The 15,521-nt window shown below is 44.5% G+C and overlaps 1 protein-coding gene across 5 annotated transcripts in view; it reads right to left on the bottom strand.

The window, feature by feature from the left end:
- Nucleotides 1–15,521, bottom strand: part of LRRC1 (leucine rich repeat containing 1) — a 127,229-nt gene that overhangs the window by 49,779 nt on the left and 61,929 nt on the right. For 3 of the 5 annotated variants that reach the window (XM_089918912.1, XM_089918914.1, XM_089918915.1), the window contains 3 exons: nt 9,114–9,233; nt 4,538–4,616; nt 1,396–1,485 (listed from right to left, as the gene is read on the bottom strand). In XM_089918912.1, coding sequence (XP_089775038.1) covers nt 1,396–1,485; nt 4,538–4,616; nt 9,114–9,233 — 289 coding nt within the window. The remainder of the gene's footprint in view (nt 1–1,395; nt 1,486–4,537; nt 4,617–9,113; nt 9,234–15,521) is intronic. The other 2 variants (XM_089918913.1, XM_089918916.1) reach the window with 1 other exon arrangement.

Below are 15,521 nucleotides of genomic sequence, written 5' to 3'. Positions count from 1 at the left end.
TAACATTTTCCATAAAAACAATGCAGTAGGGAGTGAGAGGGAACTCTGGTTTAATAAGAACATATTTTCTCTCAGCATGAAACCTGTTTAAAAAGACATGAATGAGGGGATGGAAGGGGCAGCCATCAGGCCAGTGGGAGGCCGGGGAGAGTGGAGGAGGGTCTCAAGGGAATTAGATTCCAGAGACCCCCCCCCCCCCCGAGGGGCAGGAGGAGGGCAGCAGCAGTATTTCAGTGGCTATTATATTAATTAGAAACATATGAAACTTGACACAGCAAGAGTGCAGTGCATGAAATCCATGGCAAAACACTGTTAATTTCCTCCACAACGGGTACCATGAACTCAGGGACCCTCTTGTCTCTGTCCCTTCCTGAGAGCTAAGGGGCACAGTTCTTAATCAGCACATGTGCTGGCCCAGTGTCCAATCATCAGCGTGAACCTCAGAGGAACAGAGACCTGCAGACGGAAACAGGGCAGCCAGCCGTCCTCCTCCTGCAAGGAGGGGACGCAGGGGGCTTCAGACGTCTGGCAAGAGAACCTTTGCAGAACAGACCCAGATACACTGCAGTTCCCCAAAAGGCGAGCTTCTGTTTTATCTTAGAACTTAGGCAGGACGGGTAAGGACGAGAGAAATCCTTTATTGACGGCAGGACACACCGGTCCACCAGTGTCGGCTGGCCACGGTGGGCTTTTAAGTGGTCAAGCATGAGCCACCAGACTGCTTTAAGCCAATGTCTGTCCTGAAGGGATGGAGAAGACGAGCAGACCTACTAAGATAATTCCATCAATCAGTTCATCTGTGGGAATGTGCAAAAGAACACTGATTCACCAGCATACAGTTTCTCCACAGGATTTTATTTCTTGACATGGCTGTCCTCCCCGACCTCCGAGCCAGCATCGTGGACACGTGCCCGTCCCAGCCCACCTCCCCCCCCCCCACACACACACACACCACGCCTGCTCTCCAGACACACCACCCTAACTCCCCGTTCCCAGGTCCACGGCACACAAACGCTGTCAGAGCTGCTGTTTAGGGCACATGCCCTATGTTTTCAATGAAATTACTAGGAGTAGTCGTTTCTGACAGTATTTAATAACCACCTATATAACACATGCTACTTCGCTTCAATTAACTACTCTGGAATCCATCGGTTTAGAGAAAACTTCAAAACAAATTAGGTTTTTCACTAGTAACAAGTAGCAGCATCCTTTTTAACCATTAAAATTTAGGGGCAACTGGATGCAAAAACGCAGAGGCTTTCTTGAGGGAGATATTGAAGACTGGCTAAACGGCTTTCTGAGGAGAAAAACAAGACCTGTAAAAGCGAAGGAAGTGGAGTTGATGATATAAACGCCCTTTCACCCTGTATACGCAAACTTCACATAAAAACTTACTTGCCAATATTTTCAGGCAGAGACTGCAGTGAGATGTCATTTACAGAAAGACATGTCAAATTCTGCAATTCGGGAAAGCTTTCTGGCAATCTAAAACAAAAAAAAAATGTTGTTATAGTTGAAAAAGAGAAGTGCATATATGGTGCATACTAAAATAAATATAAAGACTTCTTCTGTATGCTGACTGAAATAACCTCCTAAAATTACTTTATGTATGGCACATTTGTCTTGTTTTTCTATTTATAAGGAAAAAAATAAGGACTTGGTCTACCTAGCAGTACAGGGGTATGATAAATACTTGCTGACAGGGTGATCCAGAAATAATTAGAGAGGAAAGATATTCAAGCTGTAAGAATAAAGGAGAAACAATGTTGTGAGCCTACCGAGTGTATGGCTATGAAAGAAAATGATACATAGTTCCTGAAGCTGAAAGTGCCTAAGAGTGAAAATACTTTATTGATTAACAGAAAATAGAAATTTTAGTCCACAATATTATAATAAAACACAAGACAGTTGCTTGATTTTTTTTTTCTTCCTGTAGCTTATAATACCCAGAGCAAAGCTATGGATTACTTACAATTGATCAGCTGACAGCCAATTGCTACTTTCTTAATATTTTTCTTCTGATTTAATATGCCAATCATGTGAGATGATTATATGTTTCACAACGTTCTACACAAAGAGAAATTCTGTATACTTCCCTTAGACTACTGAAGAGCAAGGATTCAAAATAAAAGTATTATTTAAATACCTGCAAAGAAAGTTTACTTTCAATATTTCTATGGTTACTAGTATTTGGAGAGGAAAAATCACAAACTGCAAAAAAATCTCATTGCATCTAAAATGCTTATACATAAATCTGCTAAGATGGAGAAAAGAACACATAACTATTTTTTTGCAGGGGGTGGTGAGGACTTCTTGCCTTAGTGATAGTCTCTAGATTAGAATCTTTCATTTCTTTCCTCTTTCTAGGTTCCTTTTTTTTTTTTTTTTTTTTTTGCGGTACGCGGGCCTCTCACTGTTGTGGCCTCTCCCGTTGCGGAGCACAGGCTCCGGATGCGCAGGCTCAGCGGCCATGGCTCACGGCCCAGCCGCTCCGCGGCATGTGGGATCTTCCCGGACCGGGGCACAAACCCGTGTCCCCTGCATCGGCAGGTGGACTCCCAACCACTGCGCCACCAGGGAAGCCCCTCTAGGTTCCTTTTTTAAAAAACAATTCCTATGCTGTTTGACATCTAATACAGGTAATTCCAAACTTCAAAACCAAATGCAGGCCCCGAAAGATGAGAGTATTAACTAGGATTTTCATAATCGATGAAATACATTCTCAGGAATGGTTTGTACGAAGTTGCAACCTCTTCCATAGTGTAATAGGGCTAAGATTTTTTAAATTTATATTTCAAAAGATGCAACTTAACGATTCTGAGTTTTTACCAGAAACTATATATAATTTTAAAACTAGCTAAAATGATTGTAAATATAAGGAAATTGTATCTTTAAATGGCTGATTTGCTTTTTTCACTGGCTCTTAACATTAAGAGCCAAACCAGTGATGTGACCAGAAGAGGAAGGCCAGACTTAAGGTCGGGAGAGAGGAAAGCTAGTCTGAGCTGCTGCTCAGAGGCTGCATGATCTTAAAAGGTCATTTCACCTCTTGGAGCCTCAGTTTCTTCAGCCATAAAATCACTAGGCCACGCTGAATAATTTTTAAGGTCCCTTCAACTCACAGACATCGTCTTAATTCTTAAAAGAGCACACCTCCCAAATTAAAACGGCTTTCCTTTAAGAAACCTGCCAAAAACAAGTCCAGGGTGAAAACTGAGTAAGGCCTCATACGATGCAGTGTGTTCTGGTCAAGAGAGTTTTGAAATGATGATAAAGTCACATATCAGCAGACATTAGGGGAAAAACACTAAAGAAGTAGACAAGGGGATTAAGCAACTGAAGAGTTAACAAAAAAACTCCAGAGAAGCATAATATTTCCCAGCTGCCCAACCCTACGAGCTGCCTTGAGCACAAATAGCTCAGTTCAGTTCAACAAACACTGAGGGCTCACTCCATTCCAGAAAGTACAGTAGGGCTGCAGATAGAACCGTAAATGACAGAGGAATAAATACATCTTGTTGGGGGGCCTTGGTCAAAGTGATCATTTACATGTAGGTTTCGAGTGTTATGAGAAAAGTATGCAGAGAGGGGTTACAGGGCCCAGAGGAGGGGCCTCGGTGAGTCGTCAGGAAAGGCCTCCTGAAGAAATGTGATGCTCAGGCTGCATCTTAAAGGAGAGCGAAAGAGTTGGCACAGTCAAAACGAGGGGGAGTGAAATCAGAGACCTGGAGCCCTTTATTACAGAGGCCACAACATCAGACAAGGCAATTGAGGGCCACGCAGGTGGAAAGGCCGGCCAAGGTCAGACAGAGGGCGGGGGGGAGGCTGCACAGCACACCGGGAGCTCCCACTTGATCTTACAGGGACGGGGAGCTACAGAAAGGTTTGAGAAAGAGGGACAACCGTACGGATGATGGTTAAGAAAGAGGACGAGACGTGACAACGGTGGTGAGTTAGAAAGCTATCAGGCTAGAGCCTACTACAGTACTATTTTTCATAAAAATAAACATTACTAGTAACATAATAACTAAAATTCAAAAGAGAAAAACCAGAATTGTTTTTAAGACATATTTATACTTCTTAAAAATAAGCAGATACAGGAAAAACAAAACGAAATAGGGCATTCCCCAGCGCTCCATACCCAAGAAGATCCAAGCAATTTTGAGACAGATGAGATGAATCCCAAATTTTAACTCAATCTCAATTTTTCTAGACACTTTAAAAAAAAAACAAAAAAAAGGGAATGAAAAGGAAAGGAAGAGTACTTTCCTTTCTTCAAGGTTGCTTAAAGAGTCTTGAGAAATTTTATAAATGGGCCCACCTGGCCCAGAGAGACATCTAGAATGGACTCTGGAGGGCTGGTCCCTGCATTGCTGTTTGGGCATCAACCCAGTTACCCTGGCAACACAGGCGCCTGGAATCCACTGGTCGGTGGGCTCACGACTGAGCCAGGAGCCACAGGAGGGGCTCCTGACGTCCCCGTGTTCAAAAAGGGTACCCTTAGTACTATGGACAGAAAAGCAAGCAGAAAGGTTACCTAGTCAGTGGGTTTCCGCTGAAGTCAGCGATCTGTAGTGCTTTACAGAATGAGATGCTCTCTGGAATTTCAGGAATATCTGCAGAAGGAAAGAAAATGTCTATCACTGACCACCACTGTTAACAGTTTTCATCATCCTCAAGATGGACCACAGTCGCAAGGGAATATCTACAAAGTACTAACTCCGCTCAAACATGGCATGGATTCCTAAAGTACTTTTCTACATTTATTTTACATTTGCTTTCCTAATATAAGATATATTCTAAACAGAAGCACGTTCAAGAAAAACATAAAAAACAACCACCCCACCAAGTCCCATCACCTCATCAAAACTCACTGAGGGCATTCGGTTGGTAATTCCCTGTAGGCTTCATTTCCCCTATGTTTTCATATGGTTATATCAGTACAAAGTATTCTAAAGTATGCATTTTAAAATTATGGAATTTCTTCTGATTATAGGCATATTTGGAAAATACAGAAAACTCCAGTGAAGAATAAAAAACCACCAACATTCCCATCACCCAGAGACAATATTTTATTCTGATGTATGTTTTTAATTGTCAGACACACATACAGAGTGTGTGTATAAATAGATCATATTTCAAAATACTAGGTTCATGCTTCACTTTATGTTATTTTACAAACTTTTTCCCCTGTCATTATTTTTCCAAATAGTTTCCCATTCTTAGTGGCACAAAAGCCCACTGCACACATTTTCATATTTCATGTAACCAATCCCCAGTCGTTGGACATTTAGGTTGTTTCCAAGTTCCTAACGTTATAATTATATTTATGTCCATTTCTGGTTATTTCCTTAGGCTAAGCTCCCAGAGTGTAATCACTGTGTCAGAGGCACTAACACCTCTGCAGCACTTGACAAATACTGCTAAATTGCCTTCGAGGGGGCAAGGTACACCTTTATACTTCCACCACCCGATTCAACATCTTTCCCTTCTTCCTTTCTTTCTCTTACATTTGAAAAACTGCCCACGTTATTGGTAAAATAGTCTGGCAACATTTTCTTTTATATTCCTTTGATTACTAATGAGGCTGAATATTTTTCCCCACGTTTACCTGCCACTAAACATTGCGATTCTTGAAATGACCAAAAATGCTATTTTAAATTCCTCTTTCTCTTGGTTTAAACCCTGAGGTTACAGCTTTCAGGGCTGGAAAAGGTTAGTTCATAGCATTTAATTTCAAGGATACATTTATTTTGGACGTACTAATGTTAAGAAGGGCTAAAATAGAAAAGGCTCTCTTGATCCCATGCCATTTCTTCCACCAGCTCGACAAAGGCAAGCAGAGCCAAAACATACCAAATATTTCTAAATTGGGGGTGAAAAGGAGACGGGAGAAATAAAGGGGAAAATGGGTGCCCTGCTCCAACACCACAAAGTAATCAGAAGCTACATAAAAGCTCCAAGTACAAATTTAAAAGCTGCAAGTATTTAAATTTGTGGTAACATTTGCCTCACACAATTCTCTGCCTTGCATGGTCGTATAAGGTAGTGAAGAATACATACTATTAATGATCCTAGTTTCATAAATATGATAGCAGTATATACATATATATATACACACACACATATACACACACACACGTACATATATACATACATGTGTACACATACACGCATGCGTGTATGCGTGTATACATACATGTTGCGTGCATGTGTACACATACATACACACTATATGTGTGTGTGTGTATATATATATATGGCTTATCCACATTAAGAATGAACTAGTGAATATAACAAAAAAGAGGCGGACTCACAGCTATAGAGAACAAGCTAGTGGTCACCAGTTGGGTGGGGGGGCGGTATAGAGGGAGGGGAGCAGGAGGTACAAACTATTAGGTATAAAATAAGCTACAAGGATATATTGTACAACCCAGGGAATATAGCCAATATTTTATAATAAGTGGAGCATAAGCTTTAAAAACTGTGAATAACTATATTGTACACCTATAACTTATACAATATTGTACATCAACTAGACTTCAATTTTTAAAAAAAAGAAAAGACCAAAAAAAAAAAAAAAGAAGGAACGAACAAAGGTACATCCATCCATCATTACAGGACCAGCACAGCTATCCAGGGTGTGAGGCCTGCCCAGGTAAAAGGTGCTGGTCAGCCCTGCACTCCTGACTGTCCCTCCTCGGCCACCATTTCAGGTCCTAGTGAGCAGTTTTTATAAGGCTGAAAACAGAGGTGCAAGGGCTGCACCCGTCACCTCACAAGTGCTAGGGAAGATCAAGCTGACACACACACACACACTGTACAGCAGCTTTCTGCTTGATCTGAGGAAAAGATCAAGGAAACAGAGAAAGAGGAAAAGCACATCAATTCGGTAGAAGTCTTTAATATTTCTCAGACCATCAGAAACATCCGTGAAGCTCAGGAAGATGGGCCTACCAAGGAACACATGAACTCTGGTCGGGGCTGGTCTGGAGTCAGGGTACCTGAGGGTAACAACAGCAACTTCCAGAGAACACAGCTGGACCCAGTCCAGACAGAGCTGCCTTGTAGGAAGACATTCCATTCCTAGGCAAACCTGCTTGTACACAAGATCGGCAAACAGAACATAGGTCTCAACTCCAAAGACCATTTCTTTCTACCATATGCACGTTGCTAACTTAACTGAAAAGAAGGTATTTGCCTGTAAAAATAAGAGCTTTAGACAAGGAAGGCAACAGTGTGGCTAGAAGAGTCCTGCTTACTGGTTTGCTTTAAATTACTAAAAATATCAGAGCAGAAAACTAAGGAAGGGAACGTCTGTTCCTTCTTAAATACTTAGCTAAAATATCACACCCTCAGGGACTCCTCCTTTGGACCCCAAGACTCGGTTGGATCCCCCTGCTCTCAGGTTCCTGAAATCTGTTACAGTTTTAATTAAATAATTGTTTGGTGATGGTCAATCTCCCTTATTGAACTCTAGGCTCACTGGGAAGAAAGACCATGTGGGCCTTGTCTGTTGCTGTTTCCCCAAAGCTGACATAGTACAGTCGGCCTACAGGTTCCACATCTGGGAATTCAACCAACTGTGGATCAAAATATTAAAAAAATATTCCAGAAAGGTCCAAAAAAAGCAAAACTTCAATTTGCCTCATTGGGCAACTATTTACATAGTATTTAAATTGTATTTACAACTGTTTGCATTGTAATAGGTATTATAAGTAATCCAGAGGTGATTTAAAGGATATGGGAAGATATGCAAAGTTATATGCAAATACTGTGCCATTTTACATGAGGGATTTGAGCATCCTCGGATTTTGGTATTTTGTCCTCCACGGAGGCCGAGGGGGTGACCGTACTAAGCTTAAACAGCCTACGGGTACTGAATGAATAAATGAGAAACTCACATTGTTAAATCTCTGCAAAGACAGCTGCTCTCTAATCTGAGTCATGAAATATCCCCTGTAGGGTGGGTATTATCTCTGTTTTACTAGTAAGAAAACTGCTTGGTCCCAGATCTCTTACAAGAGATAGTATAAAGCTTGCAGGTTATTCCCAGCTGCAATCCCCTTTAACTGTCTTCCAAGTGTTTTGCTCTGGACAAATGTGAGGTTTAAGACTAAACATATGAAAAACTATAGACAAAAACCACTTCTCAATGAGGCCAAGGCTGACCACCAACCTCTTCTGCATTTATGAGGTCTGCACCCTCGGATAAACTATTTAACCTACCTGTGCCTAATTTCCTTATCTGTAAAATGGGTCATCAACAGATATTTTCAAATAATGCCAGTATATCATACCTTAAGTGCTGCAGAAGTTCAGAGAAGGGAGAAAATGGAACAAAGAAGGACACTTATGCTTTGAACCAAATAAATAAGAGTAGAGGAGCAGCATAGGCAGGAGTGTGACACTGGATGCAAAGTGGGGAGAGGGTAGGCCCTGGGCACAGTTTGCCTGAACTTCAGGATATCAGTTTGCGGGTGTCTGGAGAGGAGGCCGGAGAAATCTCTTGACAGAAGACTACCAATGCCAGGCTGAGCTGTTTACAATTAATTTGCCAGACAAGGAGTTTCCTCTTCTCTAAAAGAGGGATAATCACAGCTCCAGCTTACGGTTGCACAAGAATAAAGGAGAGTCACACAAATAAAAGCACATGGTACACTCTACTGGACCTCTTTTTTATACTGGGTGGGGGATCAGTAGAGAGGACCACTATTTTCCATTCAAAGCCAAATAATTTTTTTATTGAAATATAACTGACTTACAATGTTGTATTAATTACTGCTGTACAGCAAAGTGATTCAGCTATACATATATATATTCTTTTTTCATATTCTTTTCCATTATGGTTTATCACAGGATATTGAATATAGTTCCCTGTGCTATACAGTAGGATCTGGTTGTTTATCCATCCTATGTATAATAGCTTACATCTGCTAACCCCAGCCTCCCTCTCCATCCCTCCCCCAACCCCATCCCCCTTGGCAACCACCAGTCTGTTCTCTATGTCCGTGATTCTGTTTCTGTTTCATAGATAGGTTCATTTGTGTCGTATTTTAGATTCCACGTATAAGTGATATCACACGGTATTTGTCTTTCTCTGTCTGACTTACTGCACTCTAGTATGATAATCTCTAGGTCCATCCATGTTGCTGCAAATGAAGGCCGAATAATTTGAAGAAGAGTGGCGTTATTAATAGAGATGAGAGGCCTGAGAGGGCTTTTGCTTCTATCTGAGAAGGAATAAAACCCTGAATGAACATCTCTTTACATACAAATATTAGCAATAACTCATGAGGTTTTTCCTCTCATTAAAGAAGGCACCCCCAAACTTATAGCTGCCAACATTCAGCTTAGTTCAAGCTTCTATATAAGGTGAAACAAAAAAAAAATCTTTACTCATATTTTTCATGTACTTAAACTGGCTTTGTCTTATATACGTCCAAGAATAAAAGCGTAAAATTTGATATTTACGAAATGTCTGAAAATGATTGTAAAATTAAGTAATCTCTTCCCTACAATTTTCTTAAGATAACCTTCAATTCAGACCCACTCTAAACTACCATCATTTCTGAATCAGAATTGCTTTGAGTTAGTGAGATGTGGCTGCACTTCAAAAATGAAAATACTGAATCTGTTGTTTACCAATATAACCATTACTACCACCTGTATACGGGCGACTGATAATCAGTTCTAAACTCTGCAGTGCCAAAAATCTTCACCACCACCAAGCAGACAACCATCCTGGCACCATGAGCCCAAGGGCTTCGGAGAGAGAATACACTTTTCACCGCAGATACTGTCATTTAGAAAGTGATTTAGAAGGACAGTGCTTGCCCTTCCTGGCACTCCTGCTATCTTCTCAGCATCCATTTTTAACATATCAGGCTGGGGTTCCACCTTCCCCAGCCCCCTAACCCACAGAAGTAATACAGAGCCTTAGCCTGCAATCCTCTATAAGGAATCCGATGCCCAGAAGCCTCAAGGTGGACCACGCCTTTTCCTGAAAAGCTATCACCATCTCAGGGCCCCCCTTGGGATAGACACAGGCTGGACTGTGTGACCTTCCTTCTAACTCCTTCTAAGGAGTTTAGAACCTTCCAGGGCATTTCCTGTCACAGAGAATGGTGCACGAACGGCCTGTCCAGTCTATGATCGCAGCCCCTGTGCGCAGCAGAATAAGTTCTTTCTGAATAAGTGAGTTACTCACTGGCATTTCTTCTGGTTCTATATAAACAGCATCTCTTCTCCTGGGTTCAAGACCTGTCTGAGGTCCGCAGTTACAGTACGAGGCTCTCTCCACCAACAGATCATGAAACGCGAAGCAGAACGAAAGTCTGCAGGCCCGCAGCAGGCGTGCAACACTACTGAATTACCTACCAACTGCCCTGGGCCTGGGATCCAGAGACAGACTCCAGGCCCTGCGCACAGGGATGCCTTCACTGCCGGGCGCCCCTGCTCCTCGCAAAGGGCTGCTGGCCTTCTCTGCCTCGTCCACCATCCCGGGCTGCTGAGAGGTACGATGAGATGATGTACAGGGCAACGTGGTAAAGTACACAAACGTAAAGGACTAGGTGGGGGGAGGTGTTCTCCCCCGAGGGGCACAGGCTGGCTTTGTCACTTTTTCTATCAACGTGTGGGGTCTGGGGCACATGGTCCCCCCCTCCTCTCACCCCGACACACTCAGACCAGAGGGGAAACTGTCCTCAAGACCTCTGTCAGCACAGAGGGAACTGAGTCTTTACCTGAGCATTTTGTTATCAGTATCCCATCTCAGAGAAATGTGCAGCTGCACGAACCGTCAGGCATTGAGGGCAGTACCTCAACACATCACTGATACTAAACCACATCAGAAACAAACAGAAAATAAGACAGCACAAGCAAACGGCGCCATGGCAACGACAGCCACCCCTGAACTGCCCTCAGGGATCCAGGGGCAGAGGTGACCCAACAGCCACCTGGCCGTCCCAGAGGCACCCGGGTACCAGACTCTAACCTCCCCTCGCCTCTGCGGTGACCTTCCACAAGCCACCTCGAGACTTGTCCTGGGAATAAATGTGCACCAGGGCCCACCAGCCAGTGCTGGTCGCCATGGAGACATGCGCACACACACCTCCCTTCAACCACATATACACCTATACTTTTTAGCACAGTACTTCTACTTTAGAGGAAGATTTGAAATTGCTCCCCACTGCCTGGAGCTCTGAGAAGCCCCCTTTGCAATCAGTCACCTGACAGTTGTCACCGCCACCTTGGACACAAGTAGCAGGTCTCAGGCACTGAGAGAACAGCAGGGGACAGACTCAAGGTCAGGAAGTGACAGGTACAGGTCTGAAAGAGGAACTCCTCCGAACCCTGGTACACCACTTGACCGTGTGGCCCCAGATAAGAAGAGATGCCTTTCTGAGGGTCTTCATGCATCATCTAATCCCAAAAACAAGAGTGGGAAGGATGGTGGTGGTCCCGCAAGCAGATGCAGAAGCAGGCCTGGAAACATTAACTAAACAGCCCAAGGTCACTGTGCTCACGTGTGGAGGAGCAGAGCTTTGAAATTCGGGTCCATCTGCTTCACGGCGAGGAAGAGGACAGTCAGATTCCATCGGTTCCAAACGTGCTGGAGAAAGAGATGCTGGAGGAAATGCACCTGGGGAGACAGACGAGGTGGGAACACAGGCCCGCGGTTCCGAGAGAGGCCTGGGCAGTCATCTCACCCAGAGACGGGGTGGGTGAACTCTGTTGTGAGAGCCCCCAACAGGCAGCTGGGGGCAGAGCCAAGAGGTCGAGGGAGCAAAGGGGTCCCCGAGGGGGTGGGTCTATGGTGCGGCCAGCAGGTAGGGGACACGGGCTGGGCCGCAGGGATCCGCTGCCACCGTCCACAGGTGCCAACAGAGAGAGTGGTTTGAGGGAAATCAAACCGCAAAGGTGGAGAAGCCAGGTCACCTGCCGGTTCCTGTGGACAGAGAGGGACGGAGGGCATACAGCAGCTGCCCGACTCCAGTCTCAGACACGGGGCTCCTGGCCAGCAACATGGGGAAACGGGGAGACAGTGGCACGACTTTCCGACCATGAAGCCAGATGTGTGTATTTACAAGGGCCACTGTCCTCTGGGCTCTGTTTAATCAGAGATTATAGCCTGACTGGGGCCTCGAAATCTCCTGGCTTTTTACTCAATGACAATGAGTTCTTCTTATCAAAATAAAGACTTAGCAATCCTGTGTCACAATCCCTCTAAAATAAATCCTGCTGTTCCATTAAATCTGAAAGTCTGCGAGCCTAGAGACTTTGGAGTGTGCCGTCAAAAAGCTTGGCAATTCAGGGGAAAGAGGAGGGAGGGGTTCATGGCTTGAGGAGAAAACCAAGGTCAAGGGGAAAGTTCACTGTAGCGTGCTTGGGTCTGATCTTTTTGTTTGGGACATCTGCGGGGTGGGCGGAGAGGCAGACAGAAGTAGGATGAAGGAGCGTGGATGCTCATGCCCATCTTTGCTCAGAAGGCAGCATGGAGGGGACGCAGGGTCGAGGGGAGGCTGAGGGTGGAGGCTTCAGAACCCCGTCCCTGTCCACATCCACAGGGAAAGACAGAAGGGGCACCTGGAGGCGCGGGTGCAGACGAGGGAGAAGCCCAAGGGCTGGGAGATGCCCCTTCCCACAGCAGAGGCAAGTGACAAAACCCCCAGCATGAAACATCCTCAGCAAACAGTGAACCCCGCATCCACGAGGCGATGCTGCATGCAGTGGGCAGGGAAGACGGGAGGCTCACTCTGGCATGGAGAGGGGGATCCCGTCACGCATAAACACCATGAATGCAGGCCTGGCCAAAGACAGGATTCAAACACAGCAAGGACTAAACAACCAGCCGTGAACAGAATGAGCGCGTGAAAAGAGATGCTGCCGGGCCGTGGTGAAATAATGAATGCTATGACTTCAGGCTCGCTCTGTACCATCATGCTGCTTCATTGAGGACTATTCACTGCTCAGGTAAAACAGGGCCCTGTGTGCCAAATGGGCTGGCTGACTGCTGGCTGCCTGATACCATCCTGCTTAAAAATACCTGGGATTGTCAAGAAAGGCTCAGTATGAACGCGTGATCCCAGTCTGTATTTGCTGCCCCGGCTGTTCCTCAGGGTGTGCAGGGAAAAAAATAATAATGTGAAGTGGACATTTTTTGTTTTCAAAGGCACCATCTCAGTTATCACATTATTCCAACACCCAGGGACTCGCCCAGGAGGCAGCCAGCCTTTGTAGACAAAAGACGTGATTCCTGCCCCGGCAGCCTTTCCAGCATCTGGAAGGAAAAATGGGAACAGACAGTGCAGGGCAGAAAGGCTGGCATGGCCTCTGCGTGGTGCATGGGGAAGGTGGGACACGGGCCCTTTGTCAAAGTTTTATTTTGAGTCTTGGTAACTTGTGCTGGGAACAAATTTTCCCAGCCCAGAGGGTTTTTACCTAATTCTAGCCACAATTACAAAAATAACCTTTACTCCTCAGCTTTTCCTCCCCAGCAGAGTTGGCTCAATAAACACAAATATGTCCCGAGATACAAGATCTCCTGTTTTGGGAAAAAAAAAAAAAAAATTCACCGGAAAGAAAGAATTACAGAAAAGTAAATGTTAGGTTTCATACCGAATGAGAAGGGGGGTTGGGGGGAATGTGGACAGTTTGGCATTCTTTCTATTTGCCCTCCTCCCCAAATAAAATATATAGGATTTTGAAATAATGTCTACTTAAACCTCAAGATAACAGCAACTAAATATCGAAACCAAAAAACAATATTTGTATTCATCAGCTATTTTAACAGTCACTCAAAATTACCGCTCATTTTAATTACTCCCATTTAATGTGGACAAAATCACAACTCCTGGTATCTATGCACCAAAATTCTCTAGGGAAATGAGGTCTTCCAATGGATCCAGGATGCTATGATCCAGAAATGAAGGCTTCTGCTCTCTCCCAAGCTCCTCCATCTTCTGAGACCACACACCCTTTCCCTCCCCTGAACTGCAGATAAGCACCTGGGGTCAGGGTCCCCCTGCACGTGGATTCTGTGGGTCTGGCCCCGTGCTGCTCGTGACACCTTTATAAGTGTACTTCACCTTTCCAATTAGCATCTGTGACCGTCAGCTGAGATAAACATCCTCTCACACCACCACACCACACACGGTGTTTGCCAACTGACAGACCACAGGCTGGGGTGAGTCATTCAGACTCCTAAAGCCACGCTCTGTGGAACACAGAGAACAGAGGACAGGGCGCAGGGCTGGGGGCGACAATGTGTTCTCCACAAGTGCAGGGAGAAGCCTCCTGGCCCAGAGGAACTCGCCAGAACGCTGAGGGTCAAGAGTTCCCACCAGCCCCTCCCAGGGCACATCCCTAACCCGGGGCCAAAAAAAAACACTGAGGATCCCAGAGGCTGGGGATTACCAAATTTCACAGAACAGAAGAATCACTCGGAGCGCTTACTAGATGAAAGGGCTGGGCCCACTCCGAGCCAACGGATTCACAGGGTCTAGGGTCTGGAGAAGGAATCTGCATTTTAATCCAGCTCTCCTGGAGATGCAGAGTAAAAGGGTCTTCAAGCCCCAGAGAAACACTGAGGCATTTAACCTAATTGGTTCTCAGCCCTGAATGCACATCAGAATCACCTGGTGCCATCATCGCCCGAGATTCCAGTAAGTCAGCCTGCATGGGATCCAGGAAGAAAGACAAATATCATATGATATCACTTCTATGTAGAATCTAAAAAAAATGATACAGATGAACTTATTTACAAAACAGAAGCAGACTCACAGGCATAGAAAGCAAAGTTACGGTTAGCAAAGGGGAAAGGGGGTGGAGAGGGAGAAACTAGGAGCTTGGGATTAATAGATACACACTACTATATATAAAATAAATAAACAACAAGGTCCTACTGTATAGCACAGGGAACTATATTCAATACCTTGTAATAACCTATAATGGAAAAGACTCTGAAAAAGAATATATTTTGAATATATTTATTTACATATATATTTTTATAACTGAATATATATTTATATAACTGAACCACTTTGCTGTACACCAGAAACCAACACAACATTGTAAATCAACTATATGGCAATTAAAAAAAAAAAAACCCTACCTCAGGTGAATCTAAGATGCAGCCAGGTCAGGGCCCACTGATGATGAGGCCCTGGCTGTGTTGGTGTGGTACCCAACTTACCCGACAATTACTCACAGCTCCTGTCCACCACCCACCTCCAGAGTAAAGCTATTTCTGCTCTTAGACGGAAGCCCAGTGTACAACACGTAAGGCTACATGCGCTGAGCGCCTGCTTGATCAGACTGCTTCAAAGGGAGCCAGAACAGTGATGGGAGGTAAAGTAAAGCTGTCTTGTTGTTTGGAAGAAGATGGGGACAAGAGTAGGGGGAAGAGGTGGGGTAAAGATGCAAAGGGGGTCTGTTTGAATCTAATTAACGGCCTCCTTCCCATTTTTAGAGAAAATCAAATTTTAAGAACTCCCTCTACCTGTAATACAAGTACACTT

This window comes from Delphinapterus leucas, chromosome 10 (assembly GCF_059928025.1).
Source record: "Delphinapterus leucas isolate spDelLeu-1000000601 "Yukka" chromosome 10, BTC_Dleu_Yukka2, whole genome shotgun sequence".
Lineage (NCBI taxonomy): Eukaryota > Metazoa > Chordata > Mammalia > Artiodactyla > Monodontidae > Delphinapterus > Delphinapterus leucas.
This window is presented reverse-complemented; position numbering and strand designations above follow the sequence as displayed.